This window comes from Aethalodelphis obliquidens, unplaced genomic scaffold, assembly GCF_003676395.1.
Source record: "Aethalodelphis obliquidens isolate GAN/ISIS:26980383/991018 unplaced genomic scaffold, ASM367639v1 scaffold5, whole genome shotgun sequence".
NCBI lineage: Eukaryota > Metazoa > Chordata > Mammalia > Artiodactyla > Delphinidae > Aethalodelphis > Aethalodelphis obliquidens.
Window position 1 is genome coordinate 26,797,568 of NW_020837949.1, and position 20,185 is coordinate 26,817,752.

At 38.8% G+C, this 20,185-nt stretch overlaps 1 protein-coding gene across 1 annotated transcript; it reads right to left on the bottom strand.

The window, feature by feature from the left end:
- Positions 1–247: 247 nt before the first annotated feature.
- On the bottom strand, positions 248–18,479 carry HYAL4 (hyaluronidase 4). Its single transcript, XM_027101306.1, has 4 exons — positions 18,455–18,479; positions 7,628–8,627; positions 2,922–3,011; positions 248–976 (listed from the first exon to the last, which is right to left on the bottom strand). Exons 2-4 carry the CDS (start codon positions 8,579–8,581, stop codon positions 575–577), a joined length of 1,446 nt encoding a protein of 481 aa, XP_026957107.1. The 5' UTR covers positions 8,582–8,627; positions 18,455–18,479; the 3' UTR covers positions 248–574.
- Positions 18,480–20,185: the final 1,706 nt, after the last annotated feature.

Consider the following 20,185-nt stretch of genomic DNA (forward strand, 5'->3'; position numbering starts at 1 on the left):
CCCTTGCCTCAGTTCCTGCACTCTTCTGTTAAGACACATCAGTGACTGGTTCTGCACTCATCGAGCCCAGGCATGGAGAAGAAGCCTGAAGAAGAAGTTTGAACCTAAGGCTGGAACAGGAATTCTGCATTTGGTCCCCTTTGGTGGACCAGGTGACCAGGTCACACCCTGAGGTGACCCCATTTGTTAAATCAGATAACTGCATAGGAATCTGTCCTTAAATAAGTTGCTAGCTGGAAAACCAGTCTTTGAAATCAATAATTTAATATTTATATGTATACTTTTATGTATCTATGTTCATATGAAGACTAAAATATATTCGTTTCAGGTTAAATACAACTTAAACATTCCAGTAAGGAAGAAGAATGCATTGATTTCACTCCTGGATCTGGTTTCTTAGCCAAATCGGAGCCAAATGAAGTAATACGTTTCCTGTTTATGTTAAGTGACACACGTGTCTACTTACAATACCTCTCAATGGATTTCATATGAGAAAAAGATTGTTGTAAGTTTCATCTCTTCCCTAAGTGACGACTCTAGAGGCCAAACTTCATTCCCTTTAAACTCAGTTATCTCACAACTGAATGCTCTGATAACCTGCGGAAACCAGCAGACACAATGTGATTAGGGAGCCAGAAAAAGAGGAAACCGCAGAGCAGCCGTCAGCCATCCTCATTTCTCTGCAATCAGCCCCTTCGTATCCCTGATAACAATGACAGGAGAATCTCTTCGCCAGCACCGCCAGGTCTGTATCAGATGCTTTGCCCTTCACAGTAAATTCTCCATCCTCGGAGGCCTCTATGTGGTAACTTGCAGGGTTCAAGTGAAGGTAATCGGGCGTTTTCCACACCTTCCTTACGCATCTCCCATTATTCCTGCAGAGGTGAGAGCTGCACACCTCAGCGGCTCTGGTCACGTTGACTATGTAGCTCCCTAAATCAGAACTCACAAACTGCTTCACCTTTGTACAGTTGCCCTAGAAAGGTAGAAACAAATGGGATTTAGTGCTTTTGCTGGTACTGGTAGGGTTAGAGCATCTAGATCCACAAGGCAGCTCTTTGGACTTGATTGAAACTTAATGGCTTGGTTCCAGCCCATGAACTCTTAGGTTCAAGTGCTGTAATACAGGGGACCCAGACCAGCAAAATGAGAGGTGGTTGCGACAGGAGATGGAGAATATGTTACCATAGGCTATCTGAACTTGCAAATGGGCCCCAGCCTCAGCATATACGACCTTGCCTTCTTTCAGTTTACATCCTTTATTTCCTCCTTCTAGATCCCAAGTTAATGGGTGTGAGGAAAAGGAGGAACAAACCCAAATTGAGAAATCGTGCCAGAGTTGCTGTCCTCTGGCCACCTTTCAGGTGTGTGTGTCTTTCAGGCTTGTGTTAGAACCTGAATCATCATGTTCTACCAAATTGTTGTTGACTGTCAACCTGAGCCTTCTGGATTTTCCTGTTAATTATGCTCAAATACCGACTGCCCTGGGATCTAGCCCCCTCTAAACAATTCAAAGACAGGAAAGCCTGGAAGGCTGGCCAGGTCATTTGTGTGTGGTTCCTATTGTGTGTTCCAAACAGAGGCCACCTGGTTGTGCACTCAGCTTCCTGAGGATGCTCTTCTCAGGAGGCACATGGGCTGGAGGGGAAATGTTGCACCTGGAGACTCAGGTACTGATCCTCAGTTTCTACCTAATTCTCATGTGTGGACAGAGGAGACTTTTAACTTTATATTGTCACAAACAGTTTCATGAACAATGTCTTGGTAGCAACAAATTGAGCCTGTGAAATTCTAAGAATAATATCAGATCACCATGAACTTGCAAAAAATTCAATTTAACAAAAAGCATTGAGGGCTTCCCTGGTTGCAGAGTGGTTAAGAATCTGCCTGCCAGTGCAGGGGGCACGGGTTCAAGCCCTGGTCCGGGAAGATCCCACATGCCGCGGAGCAACTAAGTTCATGCGCCACAACTACTGAGCCTGAGCTCTAGAGCCTGCGAGTCAAAACTACTGAGCCTATGCGCCACAACTGCTGACGCCTGCACGCCTAGAGCCCATGCTCTGCAACAAGAGAAGCCACCGCAATGAGAAGCCCGTGCACCACAACGAAGAGTAGCCCCTGCTCACTGCAACTAGAGAAAACCCATATGCAGCAACAAAGACCCAACACAGCAATAAATAAATAAATAAAAGCATTGAGGATACAAGTATTATAATTCAAGGCAAAATGCAGTACACTATAGGGATATAAACAAACAACATCTGGAAATACAGAAGAGATTGTGATTAATATGGATTGGAGAAAACCAGGAAGACTTCTTGGAGTAGATAGTATTTGAGCGGGAAGAAATTCGAAGAGACATAACTCATATTTTAAATGCTATTAATTTTCAGCTAATTTCTCCATAGAAGAAAAATAAGTTCAATATAGATATTAAAAATTACCATCTGATTCCACTTCTCTAAATATGATATCATACATTTTATGTAATGGCTAAATGCAAGGGCTCCAAAGTCATACCATCTGTGGTTAGTGCCAGCTCCACCACCAGCTAGCCTAACTAACTGTTACCCTAGTTAGATTTCCTTTCTTGTTTCCTCATCTGTAAATGAGGATGCTAGTCCCTACCTCATAAGGGTTATTATGATCAGGAAGTGAGCAAATCCGAAACCAAAAGGCACTTAGCACAATCCTAGCATAGAGTAAATATTCAACAATCGTCAGTATTATGATTACTATCTGAACCAAAGCTAATCTTTATGGAGCTCCCTCTATGTATCAGGTGCTGATTTGGACTTTAATTCTAAAGCAGGTTTACTATGGGAGACCTGAGAGCTCTGATTAGAGTAAGTTCTATAGGAAAACAGAGCAAATAATGTAAATATTGTAATATTAACTATACCGCCAAGGTACTGTCTTACCTCAGATGAAGTCAAATTCATGTCTCCCCAGATAACGATGCCTGCAGCTCCCAAGGCAGCACTTTCTCCAATAGTACTGATTAGATCTTGCTAGAATGAAGAGAGTTCATTACACTGTATTCATTTGAATATAAACAACCTGCCAGGGATTAGGATTGGAGGCTAAATTCAATATAATACATGAAACTATTCTCCAGTTTCTTAGAGTAAAGCAAATGTTAAATGAACTGGGGCTCAGAAATTTCACTCTATAATCATATAAAAACATATTAAATACATATTTTTAAACTTATATTTTGCCAAACAGGACATTACTTTTAAACAATTAGCCTGTAAATAGCCACTAAAAGTTGTTTAATTGAAGTTAGCTAGGAGTATATACATACAAACCAGCTATGAGTATACGACCTGGAAACAGAATCCAAGTTTTCCTTCTCTAAATGTGACGACTGCCTTGCATTCATCTTAGCCAAGTTCCCTTCCCAGTATGCAACACTCTCCTGAGAACTTTGCCTCTGCAGTGACTTGGAAGGCTTTTGTGTCATTTGGATTCCCAGGATAGGCAAAGGAGCACAGTGTTAAGGGCCCCGCAGGATCCGATTTGATCCAGCCCTTATATTTGGTCCCTGAAATTATTTGTATTTAAGTTTAAAGTACCTGATTTAATTGGCTTTACTTATGATTCTTCCAGTCACGGTAAGGCTGCCGGGATTTTTCTCAATATGGTTAAGATAGATGAAAACTAAATTTCAGCAGGGAGAATTTTGGTTTTGTAATCCTAAAGGATTATTGTTTTAGTGTTTAAAGATTAACATGAATCTAGGTCATTTCAGAGGGAAATTAAAAGTTGAATGTGTGCAGTTGGTTTCCTAAATAAAGTTTCTGCAGTTGATTTTCTAAATAAGTTTCTTATTTTTTTTTTTAATAAATTTATTTATTTACTTATGGCTACGTTGGGTCTTTGTTGCTGTTGCGTGGGCTTTCTCTAGTTGCGGTGAGCCAGGGCTACTCTTCGTTGAGGTGTGCAGGCTTCTTATTGCGGTGGCTTCTCTTGTTGCAGAGCACGGGATCTAGGCACATGGGCTTCAGTAGTTGTGGCACATGGGCTCAGTAGTTGTGGCTCGTGAGCTCTAGAGCACAAGGCTCAGTAGTTGTGGCGCACGGGCTTAATTGCTCCGCGGCAGGTGGGATCTTACAGGTTATTGATCCATATTCAGTAAGTACGGAAACTACAGATGTTTGTGGTGAAAGCCACAGCTTCTGAGGTTGATATCAGGAGGGAACGTTAGTTTCTTTCCAACGTGTCCTTTAGCGTCATTATCAAAGAGAGTTTATTGGGACTGATTCAAAATGGCAAGTCTCCTAGCATGTGTTGACTAGAGGTAAGGAGTCACTAGCAGATATTTAGGCAAATTCCTCTAACAAATTAGCCCACCGTCACCTAGCTGAGAGCAGGGTGCTGGATGAAACACAGAACAGCTATGCTTGGGGGGCCAAAAAATCAGGGTACTACTCAGTGAGGGAAGTCACAGGTAAGATGTCTCTAGGAGTAAATTGGGACCACCTGAGCGCATAAGCCACATGAAAGGAGAAATAAAGGAAGAGCACCTGATGTAATAGCAACACATCTTCCAGGTCCCAGCCTGGTGTAAGGGAGCCTTGCCCTACCCATGATTCTTGGCTCAAATCAAGGTTTTGGAAGTTAAGAGTAGGGACACCCAGAGGACTCATTCTTTACCCTTGGGTTTCAGTCCCTGAAGCTTTACCACAGTGCGTGTAAGTAAGGAGCCCACTGTGGGGGGCTGGAGCATCACTAATGTGCTCCCTTTGTGTGTTATCAGAGGGAATATGAATTAATTACAGGGGAAAACATCTTTAAACCTATAGTCAAGAAAACCCCTCTCATTATTTTTTAAAAGCATAGTATCAACAATATCTAAATTGCATTTATATATGTGGTATAGGCAATCTACTGTGTGAAATGAGGCTTTATAGACCGCATATGATTCCCCCAAGCTATGGCTGCTGATGAAATTTCATTCTTACATATTCCCCTTTCAAGTTTAAGACTCTGATACTTGTTAAAAAGTGTTATCTATACCACATATATTTCTGTAGTGCTTTAAATGTTCATTTTTGTCTTCTTATTTGGTTTTCATAATATTTCTCCTAAGTAGATAAGGCAGGTAATATTGTGCCATTTTGTAGATTAAGACAATGAGGCACTGAGGTCTGGAGAGGTTAAGAGGTTTGGTACTTATTGGTAAGTTGTTTTTCTAATCCTAATTATATGCGTGTGTACACACACAAACATTTTAAAATGCAGATATCTTTGGGAAGGCAGAAATGGAAGCCATTACTAGTATTTACAATTTGGTATAAGTGAATATCACGTTTTGAAAAGTTTGTGGGCAGGTTTTTATTGAGGGTGGAATAAAATGGTGGTTTGATGGTGTAAAACAGGTGGAAATGCCTTGCCTTTCAGAAAGTTTACAGAATGATACCACGAGACTAACAAAGAAAATTGTTTCTAGGTGAGACCCTAACTGTTGTTCCTTCTTCCCTTAGAGGGAACAGAAATGTTTCTGAGGCTGTAGCTGTTCAAGAAGGAGCTTGCCGTTGGCTTGCAGAATGTGCAGAAGGTACCAGTAGTTTAAACTAATCTATTGAAATGAACACTTTGTCCTTTAAAGTTGATTGTTTCTTCCAAAAGTAAATTTGTTATCACTAAAGAAAGGAACTTGTTTGAGCCAAACACAGAAAAGCAAAAGAAGTTTCATAGAGGAAGGTGGTATTTAACTTTCAATTCTAGAGTCAAGACTATTTTATAAAGATGTAGATAACTTTTTTACACCTTCCAAATAGTGTTAGTTTCCTACCATTCTCAATCAGTTGTTGCTGATTTTTCTGGGTAGTATTAATATCAGTTCACAAGACAGAATTTTTTTTTTTTTTTTTTTTTTGTGGTATACGGGCCTCTCACTGTTGTGGCCTCTCCGGTTGCGGAGCACAGGCTCCGGACGCGCAGGCTCGGTGGCCATGGCTCACGGGCCCAGCCGCTCCACGGCATGTGGGATCTTCCCAGACCGGGGCACGAACCCGTGTCCCCTGCATCGGCAGGCGGACTCTCAACCACTGCGCCACCAGGGAAGCCCCACAAGACAGAATTTTTATCTTTACTCATCTCATCAGTGGCGTCAGAGGCACAGCATTTACCAAATCCTGATGCATTTGTGTCATTTCTCCCTCTGAGGAGTAAGCTCTACTCTCTGTCTGCTCCACAGATACCTACTGCTCATGGTAGAGTCCTCACTGGGGTGTTTCCTGAGTCTCCTTTGGATACTTCATACTCAGAACATCTTTATATTTTGATACATGCTGGCAAATTGAAACTTGTTATAGTGGAGAAAAAAGAAAGGTGATCAACCCCTAGTGTGCAGCAATATCTTAAAATAACTCTGCATCACAAATGTGAAGGTCTGAACAAGGCTCAAGTCTTCTCATAATCACACATAATTATCCAAGTCCAAAGGTTAGAGTAGCATCTTCTTTGAAATTTTTGTCTCTACAAGTTTCCATTTCAGTGACTAGAGTAGTAAAGGGAAAGTAAGGGAGAGCAAATTGGGCTGAAAGTTCATCTATCTTAAAAGCTACACTCACAGTTTGTGTGAGGTCTTTGGCTGCATATATGACTTAAGTAAAATAAACAGAATAAAACTTCTATATGTTAGTTTTAACCTAGGGTTATGAAACCATCTACTAGTGATGAATTTACTATTGAATTTAGAAACTCACACCACTCTTACCAACTTTCCACTAATTGTGGTCATAGAGTCAAGAATAAACCAGATGGTTAAATCTATAGGGGTCACCTACTTTTAGCAGATTTGTAACTCCCTTATTCCTTAAAAAATTATTTTTAATTGTGTGAAAAAAACACTTAAAATTTACTATCTTAGGTATTTCTGAGTATATTCATGTTGTTGTGCCTCCCTTATATCTTTTATAAAACCTGCTATTGTGCCTTAAAAAGAAAACACTATTTTCCTCTTAAGATTTTTTTTTTTTTTTTCGGTACGCGGGCCTCTCACTGTTGTGGCCTCTCCCGTCGCGGAGCACAGGCTCCGGACGCGCAGGCTCAGCGGCCATGGCTCACGGGCCCAGCGGCTCCGCGGCATGTGGGATCTTCCCGGACCGGGGAACGAACCCACGTCCCCTGCATGGGCAGGCGGACTCTCAACCACTGCGCCACCAGGGAAGTCCTCCTCTTAAGATTTTTAACAATGAGGCCAGCAGCAGAAATGTCTACAATTCTACTTCCACATGTATGAGCAAACTACTCCATTTTAAAACCTCCTCTCTGTTTTCCCAACCTGTTTACCCCCAATTGTTTCAGTAACCTTCGCAAGAGGCCAGTTGTAAGGGAACACAATCAAGGTTGGGGAGCGGGAAGTAGTTGCTGACATTGCACTTTAACCCCTTCCCTCCTTACTTTGCTCCTTGAAAGACAAATAATAAATGAGATAATCAAAATTCAGTCTGTACAAATGAAGAATCTGAGTGATTGACTACTCAAAGGAAGAATTATGCTCCTATCTAATGGACCACTATTCTGGAATCCTTTAAAGAACATAACTAGCAAAGAAATGTCTCTTTTAGAGATAAGAGGAAATCTCCTTATCTTTGTCAAGGGGTATCTTTCTTACCTTAGAAAGAAAAAATAAAGGTTGGTCTGTGTAGCCTAACCTTGTGTAGACGAACACAGGCAGAGCATAATCATGGGATGTCATGGTGGAGATCCTCAAGGATTCATGCACCCGAAATTGCGAGAAACGCAAAATGTTTTTGCTGTCTCCAAGAGATTTCCTGACACCGATAGAAGGATATAAAGCAGCACTGCTGTTCCAGAGCCAAGAGAGCTCATTGTTCCTCAAAACTTCTTCTTCTGGGCATGACCCAGTATAGTTTGGGGCATAAACATTATAATTGTGGCAATCAGGATATAAATAGTAACCCCAAAGGCCCTTGGGTCTGCTCTTAATTCCCAGTTCGATGGTTTCCTTCATAAAAGCTTTTGCACTTTCTTCAAAGGTAGCTTTGGCTAAATATTCAATATCAGCAGCTGATACATTCTCTTGCATCTCAGAAATAAGCTTTCTTGATTTCTGTCTGTAGATATCTTTTGTGTTCCAGTTCCTGGCCCACTGGGGTCGCCAATATTCCCAGTCTATAACGGCAAGTCCACTGAAATCTTCAGAAGGGATGTAATAATTAATATCTTGGTCAGCTTTTTCCAGATGTACCTGCAAACTTATGTTCTGGGGGAGACCCCCATTAATGGGAACTCCCTGGGATGTATACCATGGATAGTATCCCAGTCTGTTGACATAAAATATAGTGACATTTTGCCCCCTGGCCCTGGCCAGTGGACTTCCAATCACCTGAAACATTTTCAAATTTAGTCTTAAATTATATTTTATCAAGCACTGATCTGTTGGAGCATTCCAGGCAGCTATAAAAGGTTTCCTTTGATAAATTGGAAGTTGGGCAGGTTTTAGGGAAGAGATAGACTTCAGAATGAAAAGTATGGGCAGCCATGATGTGAGATGTATTGGTTGAACAACACAAAACCTTAGTTGTCCTTCAGATAATGGTTTCATGATAAGATAAAAATCTTCTCTTCTGCTTTAATGCACTCTGGAAGACCTGAGGAGAGATTCAATTTTCTGTTAACGATAATTTTGAGGAAAAAGACTCAAATGCTGGCTGGATATTATTATAGTTCTTATCTATTTACATCTTTAAGTACATTTTAGTTAAAGGTCTTAAAGATCCCTATAAATACATTGAGATAGAAGTGAGTGCAGTGACCTAACTTCTATTCAGGGGGAAGAAATGCAACTCAACAAACATCATGGAGCATCAGATGCTGTGTCCAGAATACAAAATGAATAAGATGTGGTCCTTGCCCTCAAAAAAGCTCATGATCAAATAAAGATGTAAAAGAGTATTCACTACCATTTTGGAAAACTCATCAAATCCCAGGCTCAGTGCTTACTTCCTGAATAAATATTTATCTCATTTAATTTTGTAATACCTTTTTATTATTTCATTCAATAAGCCAAATGTCTGGTTGCTTTCCCAGGCTTCCTTGCCGCTAGGGTACTGGTATGTGACCATGGACAGGACAATTAGATGCAGCCCACTCTAGACTTTGAATTGAGATCTTGGGAATCAAAGTGGCTAAAAGGTGGTGGTGCCCGTGATAACAGAAATTCCAGAAATGCCGGGAGTGGCAGTGCCTGTCAGGGCACCCACAATCTGATACCCATGGTGTTGATGTTAAGTGGCAGCATTGCCCTCACGGAACAGCACTCTTCTGCGCAGATCAGAGAGGTTTTGTTTTGGTTGCTTACAACCAGGAACTCACTGACAGAGATGCTTTCCATGCAATCTGTGGCTTGTGAGTACTTCCTCCAGCAAAGGTGATCACTGTGGGCAGCATGTTGTATGTAATTATCATTTTTAACCACCAGGTGTCACCAGGCAAACCTTATAGCATTTCTCAGGCCTAGGACACAGAGGTAAACAAAAATTATAAGTAATCTGTAAAATTTTATTCAGTGACATTAAGAAGTCCTAAGTTATATATAAAATATTAGTTGGGGATATACACAAAATACCACTTTTTAAAGCTATGGAGGTAGATATTTTCCTCAGTCATTCACAGAATAAATATCTGTATCCTTCCACAATGCAAAGATGAGTAAGATTACTTAGTAACATGAAATCTACTGAACGTATAAATTATGGTTTGAAGAGAACAGTATTTTCAAGGGAGTATAATTTTATGAGTACAATAAGAATTGCGGTCCTCAAAACTGCCTCTTATCTCTGAATGTTTTTATCATATTCTGCCTCAGGGTAAGAAAAATGGATGTGCATAAGGTGTTCATTCATAGAAAAACATTTTTTCTTTGAATTTAAAATTCAGTTTATGTTAGAGAAGGCTACGTATGTATACAAAAAAAAAATCTATTCTCCCAGAACACTTCCTGCTTTGGGTTTCATGCAAAACATGGTTTTCCACTGATTATTGTTTCCCTTTTGGTCAGTCTCCTCATCACTGCCACAGAAAATCCTCATTCATTTACTACAAAGTTACCAAGTGGTTCTGTTCTACTATCCTGGAACACTGTTATTCTCCTTTCTCCAGTAAATGGTAGGTGCACTTTCCACGGCAGGTGGCAGGCAGAGCTCCTGATAAAATGTGCAGGTGCACAGCCAATACAGGCAAAAGAAACAAGGGAAATCCAGTGCCTGTGTCTTCTATTTGCTGTATGCCTTGGGTTTCTGCTTCCCACGCAGGTTTGTCATGGCACTGGTGCCCCCTCTCTCACTCTCCTAGTTAAGCATGGCTTGCTGGGAGGAGAGTCCCTCGCTCTGCACCTCCCAGACAATCTTTTCAGTCCCCTGCCCCCGCTGTGCTATCATTAGCTGTGTGCTTCTCCCACCCTCTTTCCTTCACCAGGGAACCTCCGCAGGCCTGCCAATGGCTTCAGAATCCCTCTAAAGCCCTTTCCCTCATCCTACCCAGGCCATCAAAATCCCCACTGCCAAGCTCTACCTGTATCTTGACTAGTTGTCACAGCATAACAATCTCTGGATTATCCACACTTAACCATGAGTCACCAGTAGCACTTTCCTTGTCTTTTTCCCTTCCCCACTCTCATAATCTTTCCAGGAAGTTTTGCTTTTTTAAACAAATCTCGAATTAGTGGGATTTTAGGAAGAATTGGCGGGATATTGGGGGTGGGTATGGTGAATTCAATCTGGATTTTTCCCCTAAAATTTTATCACCCAGTTTTCTCTTCTTAGGTTTGTTCTGAGAACGTATATGAAAGACACCTGCCCTCACAGAGCTTAAATCCTTTCAGGGGAGACAGACAATAAGGTGAGTAAAATATACAATATATTGGATGGCGGTAACAACCAAGAAAAGAATTAAGCAAGGATTCATTTTAGATGGGAAGACCTCATTAATCTGAAAAGAAGTGATCTGAAAAGAAGATAAAGAGTAAGGCTGGAGGATGTCTGGGGAAGCATGGGGGGGAAAGCAGGTGCAAAGGCCCTGTGGCAGGCACACGCCTGCCATGTTTAAGGAACTTCAAAGAAGCCAGTTACTAAGTAAAAGGGACAGAGAGGTAAGAGAGAGGGTCTTGTAGGGCCTAGTTGGGGCTATGGCTTTCACTCTAAGTGAGATGGGAAGGAGTTGAGAGAGTTTGGAGAGAAGAATGACACTGTCTGATTTGGGCTTAACTGGATTCCATAGGCTGCTGTGTTGAGGCAAGCATGAAAGTGAAAGGGCACAAGAAAGAAGCATCAGGAAGCCTGTAAGGAGGCTCTTGTCATAATCCAGGACAGAGATGACAGTGGCACGATCCAGTTATTTAGAAGAACTTCACAATATTTTTAATAATCACCAACACAGAAAAATAATAAGATTATAAACCTATAAATTAATCCTACTAATTTTGTTTTAATTTTGATTACAACTCTAAACTTCTGTTATACACAATGTAGGTTTTTTTTTTTTCATACAGCATGGTGATTCTTACTAATCTTTAAGATTAGAGGGAATACTTTTGGGAGTATTCCCCAAAAACATACACGTTCATCTCTTAATATTAATGTATTAGTGGAAGGAATTAATTTTCCAAGTCTACAACTCTTCTGTTTCTTTTTTTTGCGATATTGGGATCTGTTTTCAAAACCTTTAGGACTCCAAGTGTCTTCCCCTAAATCCACAAGGGTTTAAAAAGGTATCCTGAAGGTCATTATCCCCATTTTTATTGGAAATTTAAAAACGCAATGTTTTATTTCCAAACCTTTAAGGAAAGTACTGACTGAAGTGATATTTTGTTGCCAATAATAAATATATATGCATAATTTTTTTTTTTTTTTTGCGGTACGTGGGCCTCTCACTGCCGTGGCCTCTCCTGCTGTGGAGCACAGGCTCCGGACGCGCAGGCTCAGCGGCCATGGCTCACAGGCCCAGCCGCTCCGCGGCATGTGGGATCTTCCCGGATCGGGGCACGAACCCGTGTCCCCTGCCTCGGCAGGCGGACTCTCAACCACTGCGCCACCAGGGAAGCCCTATATGCATAAATATTTATCAGAATGGAAAATAGAGCGGAGCTGCTGAGTTCAACTCAACTCTGTAGAAATAATTGTTAACCTGCTTTCTCATAAAAGCTTATTAGAGAAAAGGCCAATTATAGGCTTCCATTTTTTTATCTGAAGAATGTTATTACCTTAGTCTGACTGTTAATGTCTTATCCTGATGGTTCTTAAGATCTTCTCTCATGAAATATCAATATTGTAAAAGCTGGCGCTAAGTGTTCCAGCAGAAGAAAAAATATAGTTTAATGGATAGAGTTTTTCCCATACATTTTTCTTAAAAACTTGATGCCTATTGGTTTACAATATAATATACTATATGATAAGATTTCTTTAAGTTCCACAATTCATCATTAGGTACTAAGTTTTATTATAACTCTATTTCATGTCATAATCAAAGAACACTGATGTCCCTCCATCTGAACAAATTTTAGAACCACTGGACTACCTTGATTATACAAAACGGCTTCCCTTCCTAAAAATGAGCTTAAGTTTTGTAAGTATATAAAAATGACTATTTCAGTGTTGCTTGTGCTAATGGGAAATTCACTCTTCGGTGTGAAAGGCCACATTTCTTATGAAGCAAGAGCATTTTAAAACCTGAAAGAGAATGTAATTGTCTTTACATAAGCGTATATACTTAGTCTTTGTCAAAAAGTATTACTTCTCTTTTAGGACTTGAAATTTCTTGCAGCCAAGATCAACAGCTTCTAGGAAAAGCACACAAAGTCTTAGAACCACATTTTGAATAAAATGTTCCCTCTGTCAAACCATTTTTAACTAAGCTCCTTAAAATAACATTAGGTTGATTTGAATCCTCAGTTTTCTACTTGAAGTTTTTGAACTGTAAAGCCATCTAGTGGTCTGTGAAATGTTACTAAGGTTTTTTTCAATGTCCATAGTCAAGATTATAACTTAAAACACCCTCTACTCCCATAATATGACCCAAGCCATTGACCGGAAGAGCTGGGATACCAGGCAGGGTAAGCAGACAGAAACTAGGAAGCTGGGGGTGGGTGGTGGTGAGGCCGAACCTCAGGCCTAAGGACTACAAGGATATTTAAATAGGAGAGTTTGATCTGGGTTCTCTAGATACCAGATCTGAATGTCAGGGTACAGACTGGAGCGGAAGGGCAGGCACTTGAGAGGAAAAAGGTTGTGGCCAGGTCACGTGGTTTTCTCTTAAGTAAGCATGGCTTAATTTCAATTTCTGCCTTTGTCCTGACAGGAATAGCTTAGAATCTAGGATTGGCCTGGTTTTGTTAACAGCACCCATTCCTCTGTGGGAGCACGCATATTTTAGCAAGGCAGGAAATTTGAGCAAGGTGAAATGTGCAAGCACTGGCTCGAAACTCTCTGTAATGAAGAAAGAATAAAGAATGATGGTGCATTCCTGGTGGAAACAGAAGGCAGAAAATTTTTATCTGAGTGACAAATGCACAAAACCTCTCACCTGGAAATTCTGCTTCTGTGTTATTCATTGCAGCATTGCCTATCATTTCCAAGCTGGAAACAAATGTCTGTCATTAAGGGACTGGTGAAATAAAGCATGGCTTTCCACACAATGGAATACTATGCAGCTGTAACAAAGAACGAGGTTGCCTTTCCATGTTGATATGGATATTCACCAGATATCATAATTATTCTTTAAAGTATATATTTGTTTTATGTATATGTCTGTACATATACTTAAAATTCTTAAAAAGCTAGATATGTATAGAATGAAGCCATTATTTTTCTAAGAAAGGGATATATATATATATGTATGTGTATATATGTAATATATATATACAAATATATATATTACATATATATGTAAATATGTGATCTGTGCAGTAAGGAATATCTCTGGAAGAATTATGATTGCATTACTTGCCTCCAGGAAGAGGAACTTGTGGCTGAGGGAGAGAAACTGCAGGGGTAGGATGAGATTTGGGGGAGGAGGAAACTTCTGTTGGGATTTTGTACTATGTTGATGTAGCAGCTATTCAAAACCATTACTCAAATTTAAAAAAATGAATAAAATTCTTTGGAAAAGAAAGAAGATGTACATTGATTCTGACTATAAGGAATCTGGCATGGCTTCCTAAACAAGGTAACATCTGAGTTGATTTTACTACAAAGATCATTTTTTTATAAAGTTATTTGAGAAAATGGTATGCTTTTCTGCAACAGGGCAAGAAAAAGACCTTTTCAGGAAATAAGAGAGGTTTTATTTTTTGTAGTTGAAGTAAACACCATCAGCCAGAGATTTAAGTTACCACTCTATGCTGTCACGCGGATATTAAGAACTAAGTATAGGTTGTTTAATTATCTATGGTAAAGGAAAACTAACAGTGGTTAATGGTTTAGGAGATGTTCAGTAGGAACACAGAAGATAGGCCTAAAGAAATTGATTAGGGCTTCCCTGGTGGCGCAGTGGTTGAGAGTCCGCCTACCCGTGCAGGGGACACGGGTTCGTGCCCCGGTCCGGGAGGATCTCACATGCCGCGGAGCGGCTGGGCCCGTGAGCCATGGCCTCTGAGCCTGCGCGTCTGGAGCCTGTGCTCCGCAACGGGAGAGGCCACAATAGTGGGAGGCCCGCGTACCGCAAAAAAAAAAAAAAAAAGAAAAGAAATTGATTAGTGTTATTATGCACCACAAAAGGCAGTGCACAATACCACTACATTACTTATTACAAGTGGGAAAATAGGCTGTAGGGTAATAGGCCTTCTCTGATTGCAAACAATGCAAAGCTCTAGCTATAACAGTAAAAGCATTTGGAGGGATTTGATATGAAAAAAATGCTTTGATCATTCTTTTTATTTCCTTGCCTATACGTTAATTTTGGTGATTTATCCAACTAATTTTAAATAACTCAGGAAGTTGCATTTTACCCATTCAACTTCAGATCATTTTTTCTTGTGTTTTCTTCTTAAACACTTCAATTCCAGTGTATTTTATCCAATAGTACCTTTCTGACAGAAATTAACTTCTGACTTCTTTTTTTAATTCTTCAATGTTTATGGCATTATTTTTATTTTTTATTCTTCCTCACACTTCCCTATTATAAACCCTTTCTCAAATCATATTTCTTTCTTTGAGTTCTATCCAACTACCCTGGTGTGTTTACAACACAAAATAAGGAGATCTCAGTGCAATATAACAGAAGCCAGTATGAAGCAGAGGTTACTGGAAAAAGCACACTGGAAAAAGTTTCATTGTCTCACCTATTCAATTTTTATTTATATTGTTTTAATTTGCCTTTATAGCATATCACAATACTGTCTTTTGGGGGGGCAGCAAGGGTATGATGATAAATGATAGCATTTTATATATGCAAATATAGTACTGACATCTATCCCCTGTCTATGAGCTGAAATCTCAGTTTTTCAAAATTATACTTGTGAACTTAAATTCCACTTTTAAATTTATGAATATAGGATAGAATCTTGCCCACCACCCCTTCCTCCACACCCCTCTGCAACTTTATAGCCCTCTGGCTGACATTTTCATAAAAGACAGATTTTCTAACCAAGATGGCAATCCCTCTGAATTGGATTGCTCTCTGGACATCTCACCACTATGGTCTCGCTTCCTGATACTCAGTTGATTCATGCCTGAGTTTGCAGTGCCCTTTGGCATTGCAACTAATGTTCCCTACCTAAAATATCCCTTTCAACCTTCAGTAAACTTGGTTATAAACTGTCAAACCCATTACAATTAAGCAATCTGAAAAGACTGTGGCACATAAAAAATTAAGAGCTGGCAAAATTATGTTTGCATGTACTTTTCTTCACTTTTCAGGTTTGGATCTAGGTATGCTTAGCTACCTAGATATCTCATATCTCCTTCTAAGTCTCTAGGCTTCCACTTCAGGTACACCTGCTGGATGTATGATAAAATTTTTGATGTTGCAAGTGAATGTGCTGGTCAGCCTGAGCTCCACCAGGTTTTAATAACAAATAGTATGTATTATCGTGTAACCAAGGAATTATGCTTTATTTTTTAAAAATTTTAATAAACTGTTGAAACACGAAATATAGTAGCTAACTAGTCATTAATTTGTATGAATTTGGAAAAGATCATTACTTGATCTCTACTTTGGTTGCCCTTTCACATGATATGAGAGGTGTGTTGTACTTGGATATTAGTAAAGAAAGTTGAGTTTCTGCATTAATTATAGTAGCATATACTAACCATAAATGTGAAGTAAATGCTTTTTCATACAATGAATTTTTAGTTCCTTAAAAAGTTTACTCGTTCATGACCATTAATTCCACGCAGTTTAATTATACAAACAATATAACTTGAAAATATTTTGAAATAGATTTTGGTTTCCAAATGTAACCTTGACAGAATCTCTTAATACAATAAGGAAATCTGGAAATGTTCCAGTCATGGGTTCTGGGTTGGACTAAGGATGCACCAAGGTTGTTCTGGGATACCGATGATAAAGGCAGAGCAATTCCAGCCTAGGACAGTAGACAATTCTTGAACCACCCAATATAATGCATCTAAGAAACAGTGTTCCTTGAAGAGTGGAATTTGTTTTTTTTTTCAAGTATACTTGATAAGAGGGAACATGGGATATATTCATTTGGATCTATTATGAACATTGGACCAATGCTTAGGTGAAAAGCTTCCCTCTGTGAAAAAGACAACTGGAGATTGTTCCTGTTAGAAATTCATAGCAACTGCAAGTCTATTATATGTAGAAAAATTCAAGGATGTGCTAACCTAAGGAGAACTAGATTTCAACAAACAAGTAATTATAGATGATGATGTAAATATAACTATAACTTTAATTACTGAATTTGCTAAAGTTTTTCCCAAGAAAGAGCCAGGTTCCCATAGAAGTTTATTGCTAAGAAAATATGGTACATATTATGATTCTCAAAAACATTATAAAGGACATGAATCCTGAATCTCTGCACGTGAGTTTTTTATAAATTGTTATTTTTAAAAATTTCCTTAACTTCACCATTTAACACCTTTTCAACTCTTTGCTCCTGACTCTACCTAAACATTAAGAATCTATGAATAAATACTTCAACAAGGAACCTTGTTTCTGTCATCAAACTGAATTCAAATTTACAGACAAGGCTGAAATAAATCATGTGACTAAACTCTCTTAAGTAAATCTACAATATAAGTATTTATTAGTAATATGAATATCTTAATTAGTAATGGCTCTAGATTAAAGATTGTTGTTCAGGAGCTGGCCATGAAGGAGTTAGAGATAATCAAGTTTCATTGCCTAAGCTATGCTATTCAACTCATAATTTTTCAAAAATTTCACTTTACCTTTGGTGTATGTAGCCACCAAAGTAGATAGCTTTTTTCTCCGTCTTTAGGCTATTTCTTGACTTTAAGATGTACTCTCTCCAATGGATTAAATGATTTAAGATTTGTCTTTCTCATATTGTCTTGGTAGGTGTTCTTTCTTTTCTGGAAAATCTAAATCTAACTATCTTTATGTATATATATGTTTACATCCTCTTCCCAATTACTGATTTTGTTATTTGAAGTGCCTGTTGATTTTCATCTCTGAATATTCAGTCCCTTTATTAGTATTTGGAAAGAAAATTTAAAACATATTTTATGACCAAAAAAATAACCATCTTCTGAACCATTTTAAATGTCATATGTTTCCTAAAAACTGCAATACTTGTTCCAAATAACAGCCCTCTAATACTATCCAATACAGTAGGTATGATAACTATGTAACGTATCTTCTAAAATACATTTTATTAACGATCATGCAAAAATAAAATCTTTATCAAATAAAGAAATATACTTATATGTAAAGAAAACCATTTAGGTATATAAAGTTAGCTTGAGGGACTCTGCACAGCTATCAGTTATAAAAAATATTAAAATTGTGGGTCTCTCATAAAACCATATGTTCTATGGCTTATCTACAGTTAGTTTACTAACCTGCTTCAAGGAATACATTCTGATGCTATTGTATTAAGGATTAAGTATTAGGTTATGATAACACAATATACTGCAAAAAGCTGCTTTTCAGAGAAATTGTTCATGTAGAAGAGAAATGAAACAAGTCTCAAATACATATTAATGTAAGAATCATCCTCAAATACAAATTTATAATAAAAAATGAACTGGAATTTAAGTTATATCTGTCAGCGACAAATGTACTTTTTACAATGTTAGGTTCATAAAAGCAAGTTCACATTTTGAAAGATAACTGAATTTGGAAACTAAATAAAATAAGTTAGGACAGAAAAGAAATCAGGATATTCCAAGAAATGAAACAAAACTAGTTTTCTTCTAACTAACTCCTCTGAGAAAGCATGTTTCTAAAAACAGTCCTCAAAAAATTTTCAAACAAAACAAAAAGTGTATTTTACCTTTGCTTTTGTTTGCTGCCCGTCCTTTAGTCACCTGATGCAAGCAGAGGTTCAGTGGCAAAAGGATGCCCTATGGCTGTTCAGAGAAACATGTCATTACAGAGGTGACTCAGTCCTCCAAGTTAAACTAGAGGCTGGCATTACATCTCTTTATAACCAAAGTCAGACTCTCTTAAAAGCACATTGGTATAAGTGACCATTGTTTCTGAAAATACCCAATTTAAATTCACTGACCTAAGAAGGAAGAAAGAAAACTTTGATTGAGACTTTAGTTGGAGAATAGAGGTAAAAATAACCATACATTGGAAAGATTTCCTAGGATGTGCTATCCTTGATGATAATGGAATAATTAACTCTTAGTAGCGTTTTAGTTATCATACTGAGTAAATACATTAATCTACTAGAACCACTGGTTCAAGATGATAAATTGAGATCATGTATTTACTGTGTCATCTGCAGTACATGTCCTTAGAAAAAGTACAGTATAAAGCTGAAAACAAGAAGAGGTGACATGACTCAAAGATCGAAAATAGATTGAATTGAATCAGAAATTTTTAACAGTAGAAATTTACTTTAGAGGTATGAACTGTCCCTTCCACTGGAGAAATAAACCTTAGGTGCAGCGACAACAGCTCCAAAAAATGCAAGTGCATGGGGAACCAATTATCTGAGCAATCAGTTAAAATATTGACTCCAGTATAGCAGAACCAGTCAGACCATTCAACTTCCCAGAGTATGGAGCACGACAAGTAAGAGAGCCATGTGACGCCAGGACGCTGAAATATAGAGAAAGACCTTCCCAGGTAGGGTTCAGAGTGTCTGTGAGACCCAATACAAGAGCAGTGCTGAGCTGGGTATAGTTGGGTCTCCCCAGTGGGCACAGAGGGCATAAAAAGGTTTCTCAGCCCTCGAGGGAATTACACTCCTCTTCCAAGGTAATTTTCTCCTTACTCTGATGATTGTGAGTGTTCCTACCAACCTGCCTGTTTTCTGCTCACATGCCCCAGATGGAATCTTACTTGTCAGCGTGCCTCAGCCCCTTTCACAGTCTACAGCCCATTCTCCCATTCAACATAGAGTCCTGTTGAGTAAATATACCCAAACAAAGGCAGGGGGCTGGCAGGGGTTGGGGGATCCCTATGACGGTTTGCAATCACTCTGTTCCCCCATAAATATAAATGGATAGCCAAGGATCACATACACACACAAGAAAAGAATTCTTTGGAATTAAAAATACGAGTGTCAGAATATTGTGAAGACTAGACTAGCATTCCAGAAGAAAAAGTGGGCAAATCCATAATACAAAACAAAAAAGACAAAGGCTTAGAATACATGAAAGAAAAGCAACACTGAGTATAGATCTAGAAGTGCTAAGATCCATCTCATAGTAATTTCTTAAATGAACAGAGAGAATGAAAAATAATCAAAGAAAATTATCCTGAGCTGAAGATGGGAGTTTGAATTAGGAGAGAAAGCTAGGCGGCTTTGTAAAGAATATCTCCAATATACAGATAAACACAATGACATGAATTTACTAAGGACCAGAAAGTATGACATACTGCTACTGAGATGAAGACATACATTCTTTCTGATTTAAAAGTTAATGGTGTGGAACAATTACAAGACTGGAAGAAAGCAAGTATCTCATCAAAAAGTTTGTGTCCAATAAAGGGTACTGTGATTTTTTTTAACAATTAATGGGAGGTAAGAAAGAGCACTGCCCTAGACAAC

Bases quoted from the DNA above. Each gene is read 5' to 3' on its own strand.
- HYAL4 (XM_027101306.1), bottom strand. From the start codon at position 8,581: ATGAAACCATTATCTGAAGGACAACTAAGGTTTTGTGTTGTTCAACCA. The intron at 3,012-7,627 runs GTAAGAAAGATA...TCTTCATTCTAG, and splicing joins CTTTATTTTTTCTTTCTAAG to CAAGATCTAATCAGTACTAT. The intron at 977-2,921 runs GTAAGACAGTAC...CTACCTTTCTAG, and splicing joins TGAATTTGACTTCATCTGAG to GGCAACTGTACAAAGGTGAA.